This window comes from Palaemon carinicauda, chromosome 33, assembly GCF_036898095.1.
Source record: "Palaemon carinicauda isolate YSFRI2023 chromosome 33, ASM3689809v2, whole genome shotgun sequence".
In the NCBI taxonomy this organism is placed as follows: Eukaryota; Metazoa; Arthropoda; class Malacostraca; order Decapoda; family Palaemonidae; genus Palaemon; species Palaemon carinicauda.
In genome coordinates, this window is record NC_090757.1 from 29,040,796 (window position 1) to 29,053,197 (window position 12,402).

Consider the following 12,402-nt stretch of genomic DNA (forward strand, 5'->3'; position numbering starts at 1 on the left):
ATGTGTCGTATCAAGATATACGTGACCTGATATTATGCGATATCCTTAAGAGAAATTTTAAGGATACTCGTGCCAGGAGTTAGAATTCTGGAGACCTATGGTAAATTCTCTAGGAGTATCACTGTAGCCAAATATACCCTAGAAACCTGTCTGTAGGATGGTTCCATCAGGACGTCATGGCCATCTCACCCAAAAATAGATTTTTCGTTTTGCTTCAAAATCCGTTTTATTTTTTATTTATAATCGGCATCAATGATCTTAAGATGTCAGGATGACAGAAAACTTCAAATTAATCAATTATTTTTCATTTTTGTCTCCTACTCAATCCACCCTTCTTTAGTGTCTTCACTTCTTTCCAAAACTACTTATTCTCTTCATACAAACTACCCAATCTCTAACCCCACCTCCAGTTAGCCTCCCTCTTTGCCTTGGTGACCTTCCATTTTACTTCCACATTTTTCTCTCTATCTTTCATACTTCTCTATACTGATGATAGAAATAAATATAAAAATGTTATCATAATTCTCCAGTTCCCTATCACACTGAGGTTCCCTTCCAATTGCTCAGTATTGGACCTTGTACTGCACCACTTTTAAGAAACTTGATTAGTTTTGATAAAATTACAACTACTCTCCATCCCCCCTCATAATGTAGTAGTACTTAAGTATAGGTATATGAGTACTATTCTTACAAACCCACTACTAATCCTCTAATTCTTTATCGGCCAAACTGCGTTTCAAAATGCATAGGACAATTAATGTATGGTAAGATTTATCAAAGTAATATGAATCTACAAACATGTATTTGCATATAATCAATAATTCAACTTGGAATAAAAACATGAAAATACAATAATATTACAGTATTTTTTCTGAATTTTAACTGGTTCTCATCACTAAGTATCATTACCAGTGTTTTGTTTTTACCCTTGCTCAGATTGTTTCTAAATCCTCTAGATTAATGGAAAGTGGGAGGAAATATAAATGAATATTTGGTGAGCACTGAAATAATAAATTTAATTGAAATTTTCTACATTTCATCGAATCTTACCTGTATACCACATTTAGTTGGATCTAATCTAATAGCGATCTATTATAGCCAATGAAGAATTTAAAGGTTCTTCAGTAGATGATGAATGTAATATAAAGAGTTCCTGGACATAAGTGTTTTTGCTCTCGCCAATTATGTGCACGGGTATGGCTCACAAGGTCAATCCTGGACCTGATACCTTGCCATATGTTGGCCACATCAGTTGAAGACTTGAGGCCACAGAGACCTCTTGACTTGTGTGTTGCTGCTCTTTTTTTTATTCAATGAAGAAAAGCTGCACAAACCTTCTCCAGGACATTGACCTCATTCTCTAAACCTAATTATTTCTATTAAGGGTTTCCAGGTTAGCTTGTGGAATTCTGCATTTCTTTAAAGTTCACTTGGTTTGATCTTTGCATCTATTCTTGGGATCACTAGGTCTTTAGTGGCTATATTTTGGTTGTTTCAATAAAATTTGTGTTTAGAGCCATTCATCAGGCATACACATCATGTGACCAAGCCACACTAGTTGGGGTTGGGTTTCTGTGCATGTGCATCCTGTTTATTCTAGAATGTGTGTGTATGGAATGTAATCATTCCGGGTGAGGCCCATCCTTTTTTCAAAACATGAAAATGTTCCAGTTGGCTAGTTGGCATCAATATAGTATTCAGGCCTCTATGACATAGGAGATTGTTGAGATACATATTGCTTTATATATATGGACCTTGGTGGTCAGTTTTAGGCGTTTATTCCAGAAGATCCTGGTCCTTAGCGAGCCAAAAAAAAGAAATGGACATGGGCAGGACATATGATAAGAATGACAGATAATAGATGGACATTAATAAAAATAAATTAGTGTTGACCTTAGATTGCATCTTGTATATTCCAGAATCTGTGAATGTGGAATCTAATTTTTCCAGATGAGGTCCATCATTTTTTCTACTGGAATCTGTGTATGTGGAATCTAATTTCTCCAGGTGAGGTCCATTTATTTTCTAAACATGAAATGTGAAAATATTCCAGTTGCTTGAGTTGAAGTCCATGTACTGTTCAGGCCTTTATGCTTCACAAGATTGCAAGCAACTTTTTTATACAGCCAATTTTTTTTACAAGAACTATTACCGTTGCCCTTACCTTCATTAACACTGCTTAGTAAGTCTTATTTATTGTGCTTTTCCAGCCACCCTCTCTAGCAAGAGAAGCATTGTGTCGCCATCCTCCAGCTGTATAAATACTGTATAGAAGAATATTGGATTACATGCAAAAATTATTTAGGGAATGTTCTCTGCTTTATTGAGGTGGACTTTAATTATACCTCCACCCAATTAAACAAGGATGTTAAGTTGTATAATAGAATACTCATAAGTTTTAACAATACCACAACCAATTTCTAGCCATTCAAAGGCCTAGCAGTATTTGACATAAAAAATATAACTAGACAGCTATCACAGAATTCACAGACTCAATGTATCATAGAATAAATTATACAAATTTAAGAGGAAAATTTAGTTAAGTAAAAGTCCAAACAAAAGCCTGGGTGTGTCCACTGTTTTCAAGAACTGTGGATGCTTTCAATTCATATTTTGCTAGACACCTCAGACTTGACTTCAATGGATGGGACTCCAATGCAAATCTCCCTGGGTCTCCAATAAGGACAACAGATCCCCTGCAAAGAAAAAAAAATCTAGGTAAAAAAATGAAAATATTGTGAACTATAAGACCTTGCACATAAATCCTATTTATAACAATAAAAAGAGAATGATACAAATTCAACCACAAAATGCAACAAATTGTAAGACCACAAGTATCTAAACATTATCAAATTAACTAACAGGAAACAAAATCTTGTATTAAATGATAGAAACACACAGAAGGTCCAGACAGAATAATTTAGGTTCAGTGGACTTTGTAGCTTTTGTGTTTTTGTTAGGGTCATATATTATCACTTACAGCTGGAGATGTTGCGAACAGGTCTACAGTCGGGGAACCCCACAAAGTAAGGACTTACTTGGCTATCTGACTTTTTAAAGACCATCCGGACCCTACTATCCGAGTTGCTCTGCTCAGATTGTCCGCGAGCACACTCCTCTTGCCAGGAATGAAGCTAGCTGATAGGGACACCAAATTTTCTTCTGACCATCTGAGGATCTTTACTGCAAGATGGCATAGAGGCTGCGAAAAGGTACCGCCCTGTTTGTTTATGTACACCACTACTGTGGTGTTGTCGCTCATCAACACAACAGAGTGACCTGCCAGCAACTGTTGGAACTAATAAAGAGCCAAGTAGGCTGCTCTCATCTTCCAACCTTCCTAGATGGATGGTTTGGACCTGGGAGTAAGTGTCCTTTAGGTCCAGTGTGCAAATGAAGACCTGAGGTCTTAGCCCTTGTTCGAACTCCAACATGGTGTGGACATCGACCCAAAGGGACAGCTCCTTGCGGATCCTTTTGCATGGAAGATTGTCGACGCTGGAGTCTTGACTCGTGTCGTAAAGGATCAGGCGCGATACCCAGTGTAAGAATTCTTATCTGAGAGAGAATTTCTTTAACTAACAGAAGGAAGGCAATGCTTAGCCTTACCATGCGCCCTGATGGGATTGATTCTATTCCTTAGAATAGAATCAATCTGGCGAATGTTAATCAATGGTTAACCGTTGGGTATCGTGGTTACTGTGCAGTTTGGGAGTGCTCGCAAGTTGTCGACCAGCCATTGATGAGGGTTGTCAAACGTTTGCCGATCACTTTAGTGTGAAGGCGAACGGCCAGTAGCGAGAAGTATGTTGTATACCTTCTGATCTACGAAACTATAGGAAGAGGTTGACTAGTAAGATCGAGTCACGAACTGTTGGCAAATTGCCGATGACCGATGAATCGGTGGTCTGTGAGCCGATGGTGAGTTAGAGATGAGCAAGCTAATTATGGTCCACCCTGGTTGGTCAGAGATGAGCAAGCTGAAGATGGGCTGGTCAGAGATCAGCGAGCTGAGTTCAATGATCGAAGAAAGATGAGCTGCCCATCGGTGATTTAGTGATCAGCAAGCTGATGACTGGTTATTGACTAGCAATCGGTGATTGGAAACGCTAGCTATCGTAGATCGTTAGTCATTGGAGGGACTAGAGGGCGACCTAGCGATCAGTAATCCGTGAACTAGCCATCAGCAAATAGTGATCTAGAGATCAGACTTTTGATGCTTTCCTGTTTGCTGACGGTGGTCTGTCAAGGAAAAAAGAAACTTCAGAAGAGACAGGGACCAAGGATTCCCCATTTCGATTCCCCTTGTAAGATGGAATCTTCGGGATCTTGAATCCTTCTGTGAAGCCTTATTCCTCTTTTCCCGGTGGCAATGTTATGTTTTTGCAGGGAAGAATGGGGCAATGGTGACCTGTCCAAAAAGTTTTATTCCTTTTTACTGCCTATTGTGCAAGTGTGTATTAGAGTACTGGAGCGATGGCACACAGGATGATGCTGGTGCTTAATTTCTGCCTGGAGAGCAGGCAAGCGCTGGTTCTTAGGCAAGAGCTGGTACATTGGATCTGCGAGCCCTGACTGTTTGGCAAGAGCTGGCGCATTGGGTCTGAGACCGCAACTGCGCAGTAAAGTGCGGGAGAGCGCTGGCGCGCAGTAAGGCACTGTGTAGTTTTGTGCATTCTCACTAGAATGCGGCGAAGCGTGTGACTGGTTGCGCAAGGGCGAGTGCATTGGTGCTTGCGCGGAGACTGCTGGCGCGCGCGTGCGGGAGACCATCGGCGCCTGCGCGGAAGACTACGTGCACGCAAGAGTATTGGTGCGCGTGGAGGGGCATCGGGCGCTCGCACGCGGAAGGCTGTCGGCGCGCGTACGCGGTATACCGTCGGTGCGCGGTAGACCGTCGGCACGCCAAGAGCATTGGTGCTCGCGTGTGCAGGAAACCATTGGCGCCCACGCATGGAAGACTGTTGGCGGGCGCGCACGGGAGACTGTTGGCGTGCGCCCACGGGAGACTAATGGCACGCGTGAAGGTAGCTCTAGTAGGTTGGCAGGTCAGCTGGCAGGACGACCAGAAACTGGGATGAGCCCTTTGGAAGGGCAAACATCCATGATAGAGACCGTAAAGGTCCACGGAAGAGTCCAGGGACTAACAGCAGCTGGGATGTGCCCTTTGGAAGGGCAAGCATCCACCGATGGGGACCGTAAAAAGGTCCACGTTAGAGTCCAGGACCGAAGTCCAAAGGACTACCAGCGGCATAAGGATGTGTTGGTAGCGGCAGGGCAGATGGTAAGACAATCAGGAACTGGGATGTGCCCTTTGGAAGGGCAAACATCCACTGATGGCAACCATGATAGGTCCATAGAAGAGTCCAGAACCGACATCCACGGACTAAGTTGCTGGGCAGGTTGCACTGGTAGGTCTGCTGGTAGGATGATCAGGAACTGATGAGCAGCGTGACCCTCCAAAGAGGTGTCTCTATGAGTGGCGCCTCTCTCGCAAACGAGAGAGGTGAACACTCGTAGAAGAGACTTGAAGATGTCCATGAGGGCCGGTGGATCAGCAAGCTGACCTTTAACAGTAGCGATCCTCCGAAGAGGAGTCTCTATGAGTGCCCTCTCTCGCGAACGAGAGAGGTGAACACTTCGTAGAAGAGACTTGAAGACGCCCATGAGGGCCAGTGGATCAGCAAGCTGACCTTTAACAGTAGCAATCCTCCAAAGAGGAGTCTCTATGAGTGGCCTCTCTCGCGAACAAGAGAGAAAAGCACTTCATAGAAGAGACTTGCCAAGACTGTGCTCCACCCCTGAAGGAAGAGAAACTCAGCAAGGGGGGGAGAGAAATCTGGGCGAAGGCAGCAACAGCAGTCAGAGACGATGAATTTATTTAGACGTGGGAAGTTCTCCTTCTGAAGGGAGAAACAACCTCACACCTGGGGAGAGAACTTTCCCTTGGAAGGGAAGTTGTCCAACCCCTGGAGGCAAACCTCCTTTAGCGTTCTAAGATGATCTGAAGTGCTGGTTATGTTGTCACGGGAGTACTTCTACGAGAAGGGATGAAGCCCATGATGACGTCCTCTGAGGGACGGCAGTGACAGCAGATTCCCCAGGCATGAACAGAACAGCTCTGCTTCCGTCGGCACTCTTAGTCGAACGAAGGAAAGCTGCATAGATGACTGGGAAAAAATAAAATTAATTATTTAACAGAAATTCGCTAGGGAGTTACTCCAAAGAGGAACCCCGAGGGAACAACATAAAAATAAGTATTGCACCCTTCCTTCTCCAGTCGACATCCACAGGAGAAGGGGGGAACGGAGTAACTGTAATACAAACAGAATTACAATTATTTAAATCAGCTAAGAATATTCACTAATATTGAGAACCACTGATCCTCCGAAGGGAAGTGTTCCCCACGGAGAAAAGCTGAAAAGTTAAGATACAATTATAATTTCACTAAAAATAATTGAGACAAATAATTGGAAGAGCAACCTAACCCGCGCACGGGAAAGGAGCTTCTCCAATAGTACACTGTTGTTGTAAAAGTGAATGACCAGAAATCCATGTTTCCCGTAAGAAAAAGGAAAAGGCGAAGACAGTGGTTGAATGAAGAGGGTCCAGGCGATGACGATTCCCCTGCGACAGCCAAGTTAACGGTTATATGCCGACGGGAAGACCGATGGACCAGAGAGGAAGAGGTCGTTCCCCACTGTGCTGGCCTTGCTAATCTGCGCAAGTGTCATTGTCGTATATGTATCACACACACAGCACAAACACTGAAAATGATATTTTGATTATAAAATAAATTTTTGAATATACTTACCCGGTGAATATATAATAGCTGACGTCTCGGACGGCTCGACAGAAACACAAAAACTCGCGAGCGATCGCCGTGAAGGTTGCGGGTGTGCCCACCAGCGCCGACTATCGGTCAGATACCGCATATACATGTAAACAGCTCCAGTTCTTCTCATTCCGCTGGGTCTCTATCGGGGAGGAAGGGAGGGCCTTTAATTTATATATTCACCGGGTAAGTATATTCAAAAATTTATTTTATAATCAAAATATCATTTTTAAATATTAAACTTAGCCGGTGAATATATAATAGCTGATTCACACCCATGGTGGTGGGTAGAGACCAGTATTAAAACAATTACGGTGTATATGCTTAGAGTTTTTGACAGTTATATCATAACAAAACCCAAATAAGGTACTGGAAGAGGAAATGGATGATGACTTGCACTAGTCTCTAAAGACTTCCCACTTCGACTGGTATACTTTGATGGTAGAAGCTCTCCTAGCTCTCGCAATCGCTCTGGCTGCCTCCTTCGAAAAGCCTCGAGCTCTTGAGAGTCTTTCGATAGTCTGAAGGCAGTCAGACGAAGCGCGGGGAGGCTTTGATGAAGATTCCTTGCGTGGGGCTGCCGTAAGAGATCCATCCTTAGAGGAAGACTCCTTGGAATGTCTACCAGCCTTTGAAGTACCTCTGTGAACCACTCTCTCGCGGGCCAGAGGGAAGCAACCAACGTCAACCTTGTCCCTTCGTGAGAGGCGAACTTCTGCAGTACCTTGTTGACGATCTTGAATGGAGGGAATGCGTACGCGTCCAGGTGAGACCAGTCCAGTAGAAACGCATCTATATGGGTCGCCTCTGGATCTGGGACTGGTGAGCAATAGGTCGGGAGCCTTTTGGTCAACGAGGTGGCAAAGAGGTCTATGGAGGGTTGACCCCAAGTCACCCAAAGACTCTTGCACACGTCCTTGTGGAGGGTCCATTCCGTGGGGATCACCTGACCTCTCCGACTGAGACAGTCTGCTAAGACGTTCAAGTCCCCCTGGATGAATCTTGTCAACAGGGAGATGCCTCGATTTTTTGACCAGATGAGGAGGTCCCATGCGATGACGAACAGTGTGTGGGAGTGAGTGCCTCCTTGCTTGGAGATGTACGCCAAAGCTGTGGTGTTGTCTGAATTGACCTCTACCACTTTGTTTCGAACAATGCTCTCGAAACTCATCAAGGCCAAGTGAACCGCTAACAGCTCCTTGCCGTTGATGTGCATGCTCTTCTGATTCGACGTCCAAAGACCCGAACATTCCCGACCGTCCAGAGTCGCTCCCCAATCCAAATCCGACGCGTCTGAGAACAACACGTGGTTTGGGTTCTTGACTGCCAGGGACAGACCCTCTCTCAGACTTATGTTGCTGTCCCACCAGTTCAGGCATGCTTTTACTGGCTCAGAGACCGGGATTGACACAGCTTCTAAAGTCTTGCTCTTGTTCCAGTGTGAGTCTAGATGGAACTGGAGAGGGCGAAGGTGAAGTCTCCCTAGCGAGACAAACTGCTCCAGGGATGACAGAGTCCCTACGAGGCTCATCCAACCTCTTACTGAACAACGGTCTTTTTTCAGCATGAGTCGAACTTTGAGCAGGGCTTGCTCTATTCGGGTGGCAGACGGAAAAGCCCGAAAAACTAGACAGCGAATCTCCATCCCCAAATAGAGAATCGACTGGGATGGAATCAGTTGAGACTTTTCTAGGTTTACCAATAGTCCCAACTCCTTTGCCAGACCCAACGTCCAGTGAAGGTCCTGCAGACAGCGATGACGGGACGATGCTCTGAGAAGCCAGTCGTCCAAGTACAGGGAGGCTCGAATTCCCGATAAATGAAGGAATTTTGCCACATTCCTCATGAGCCTCGTAAACACGAGAGGAGCAGGGCTGAGGCCGAAGCACAGTGCTCGAAACTGGTACACCACATTCCTGTAAACAAACCTCAGATACGATTGAGAATCTGGATGAATAGGAATGTGGAAGTACGCATCCTGCAGGTCGAGAGAGACCATCCAGTCTCCCTCTCTGACCGCTGCTAGGACGGACTTCGTGGTCTCCATCGTAAATTTTGTTTTCGTAACAAAAACATTGAGCGCACTGACGTCCAGCACTGGCCTCCAACCTCCCGTTTGCTTTGGGACTAGGAAGAGACGGTTGTAAAATCCTGGTGATTGAAGGTCCGAGACTTTTCACCACCGCTCCCTTCTCTAGCAACAGAGACACCTGCTGATGTAGAGCTTGTCTCCTTGACTCCTCTCGATACCTGGGAGAGAGGTCTAGAGGAACTGTTACTAGAGGAGGTCTGCGTACAAAAGGTATTTTGTACCTCTCCTTGAGCAACAAAACAGACTCTTGGTCTGCACCCCTCTTCTCCCAGGCCTGCCAGAAGTTGTTCAGTCTGGCCCCTACCGCTGTCTGAGGACGTGGGCAGTCAGACTCTGCCACGGGAGGACTTGGATCCTCTCCTTTTGCCTCTCTTTCCGTCGTCACGAGCGCCTCCCCTGCTGGGGGCTCTGCCACGAAAGGGCGGGATAAACCTAGACGCAGGAGTATCGATTCTGGGCCTCACAACAAAAGATGAAGAAGGAGCTCCCTTGCGAGCAGAAGTAGCCATCAGGTCATGTGTATCCTTCTGTACAAGCGAAGCAGCAATGTCCTTGATCAGCTGTTGAGGAAACAAGGCAGCCGATAAGGGGGCAAAAAGAAGCTCCGATCTTTGACAGGGAGTAACTCCTGCTGAAAGGAAAGAGCAAAGGGTTTCCCTCTTCTTCAGGACTCCAGACGTAAAGGTGGCGGCGAGCTCATTGGAGCCATCGCGGATGGCTTTGTCCATACAAGACATAATAAGCACGGAAACATCCTGGTCAGCAGACGAGATCTTCCTGCTTAATGCTCCTAGAGACCAATCTAAAAAGTTAAAAACTTCGAAGGCCCTGTAAACCCCTTTAAGAAGATGGTCAAGGTTCGAGGAGGACCAACAAATTTTAGAGCGTCTCATGGCCAGGCGACGGGGAGAGTCTACGAGGCTTGAGAAGTCACCATGGGCAGAGGCAGGGACTCCCAAGCCGAGAACTTCTCCCGTGTCATACCAGACGCTCGCTCTAGAAGCTAGTTTAAAAGGAGGGAAGGCAAAGGCCGTCTTCCCCAAACTCCTCCTGGTAACCAACCAGTCGCCTAGTAGACGTAAAGCCCTCTTAGAAGAGCGAGGGAGCACTAGCTTAGTAAAAGAAGGCTTGGCAGTAGATAAGCCTAGCGCAAACTCTGACGGAGGAGAACGAGGAGCAGCAGTAACGAAATGGTCTGGGAAAAGATCTTTAAAAATCATCATGATTTTCTTAAAATCCATAGAAGGTTGCGCAGCCTTAGGCTCTTCAACGTCTGACAAAACATCCAAAGGATTATCAGTAGGCGGAGGATCAGCAACATCCTCATCAGAAGGAACCTCGTCCGACAATTAATGAGTCTCAAGTAAGGGAGAGACCTGTCGCGGCGGCAATGCTTGACAAGCAAAGTCCACACGCAAAGGAGCATCAGTAGCAGTCAAGGAAGCTACGTCATGTAACTGCTGAAAGGACTGACCAGCAACAACAACAGGAGCGGGAGGACGCTCGACGTCAAGTCGAGACTGCCTTGACTGCCTAGATTGAGCAGTTAAAACAACCCTTGACTGCGGTGCTTGACGCTCAACGTCAAAACAAGGCAACTGAGCTGGTTGGCGAACGTCCTGAACGTCAACACGAGCTTGCGGCAGCGGCTGAACGTCAACACGAGACTGCGGCAGCGGCTGAAAGCCAACACGGGACTGCATCGAGTGAGGCTCCAAGTCACGTGACTGACGTGACAAACTACCAACATCACGTTTCGTAACGTCAACAGGACGAGTAAAGGCTCGTTTGGGCGGCTGACGGCCAGGATCTCGATCAGCGTAACGGCGAGGATCATCGTGAACCTGCTCAACGGTATACTCCTCCATAAGGGAGGCAAGCTTATTCTGCATATCCTGCAGGACAACCCATTTAGGAATAACGGGAGTCGGAACGGGCCGGGACGATGGTAACGTCTGTGACAGCAAAACATTGCCTTTACTGAGACTCTCGGAGCCCGTGTTACGCTTTCGTTTAAGTGGCGAGCAGTCTTCCGATGACTGCAAAGGGTCAGAGCTATCCCAATGGCTACATACAGGACGCTGGACATGTCCTGAAGGGACTGACTTCCGCTTTAAGGGTCTAGAAACTTTGCTCCACGGTTTCTTACGCGAGAAGTCTTCGGATGACGAGGAGAAAACAGCCTCGCTCGTCTTATGGTAGGGTCGGTCTTGACGAGACACGCCCGATACCATAGAGGGAACGTCTGTTCGTTGGATAAAGCCTCTCGTCCCCATAAGTCCTACGACATTACTTCTCCCTGGTGCATGGGAGCCTGAAAGAGGTCTCGGACTAGGAGAACGACAAGCACGAACAGACGAACCCTCGGTCGCAACACTAAAAACACTTTGCGCACTAATCACTTTATCCCCACGATTTTCTGAATTGGCACTCTGACACTTTAACACATTCACATCCGCCATGAGTTGATTACGGTCCGATGCTAAGGACTCAACTCTCTCGCCCAAAGCTTGAATGGCAAGCAACATATCCCGCATGGATGGTTCATGAGTGCTAGTAGAGGGTTCAGGTACAACTACTACAGGGGAAGGATTAGGTTCAGGGGCATGGGAGGAGGAAAAATCCAATGACCTAGAGGAGCTTCTCCTCACCCTATCTCTCTCAAGCTTACGAGAATATTTATCAAACTCTAGCCAGTCGAATTCCGAAAGTACCACGCACTCATCACACCGATCTCCTAATTGGCAGGTTTTACCCCGGCAATTAGAACACACGGTATGTGGGTCGAGAGAGGCCTTTGGAAGACGTTTGTTACAATCCCTAGCATTACATTTACGAAATTTAGGAATAGGAGAAGGGTCAGCCATTTTGAAAAGTCCAAGAAAATCCAAAAACAATCCAAAGTCATCAACAATAAACGCTATCCAAAAAAGGGTTCAAGAGTTTTAATTGAAGAGAAAAACACCTGTCACTGCGAAAGCTCAAAACCAAAAAGAAGTACTGTACTTCACCAAGAATGACGAAAAAACTCCAGGTTAACAGTGAGAACGGAATCAACTTGTTGAAAAGACCGACAGAGAAGAACTGGAGCTGTTTACATGTATATGCGGTATCTGACCGATAGTCGGCGCTGGTGGGCACACCCGCAACCTTCACAGCGATCGCTTGCGAGTTTTTGTGTTTCTGTCGAGCCGTCCGAGACGTCAGCTATTATATATTCACTGGCTAAGTTTAATATTTAAAAAGGAAACTTATCATATTTCTATACACATGTATACATAAAGATCAAGAATGTTTTCATATATATACATGTACTGCATAAGAAAAGTAAGTTAAAAGGCATAAATTAATGGCAGCCCAGAATAGGTGAGGAGAGAGGGGGAGAGGAAACAACCGCTCTCCATCCGAGCCAAAAGTAAAGTGACTAAATCACAGGTGTGTGAACGGGAGTGGTAGCAAGCTAACCCCCCTTCCC

At 45.8% G+C, this 12,402-nt stretch overlaps 1 protein-coding gene across 2 annotated transcripts in view; it reads right to left on the minus strand.

Moving 5' to 3' along the window:
• Positions 1-785: 785 nt before the first annotated feature.
• The window catches only part of LOC137625906 (electron transfer flavoprotein beta subunit lysine methyltransferase-like), a 77,301-nt gene continuing 65,684 nt past the window's right edge, over positions 786-12,402 (minus strand). For both annotated transcript variants that reach the window (XM_068356881.1, XM_068356882.1), the window contains one exon: positions 786-2,696. In XM_068356881.1, coding sequence (XP_068212982.1) covers positions 2,540-2,696 — 157 coding nt within the window. In that variant the 3' untranslated portion in view covers positions 786-2,539. The remainder of the gene's footprint in view (positions 2,697-12,402) is intronic.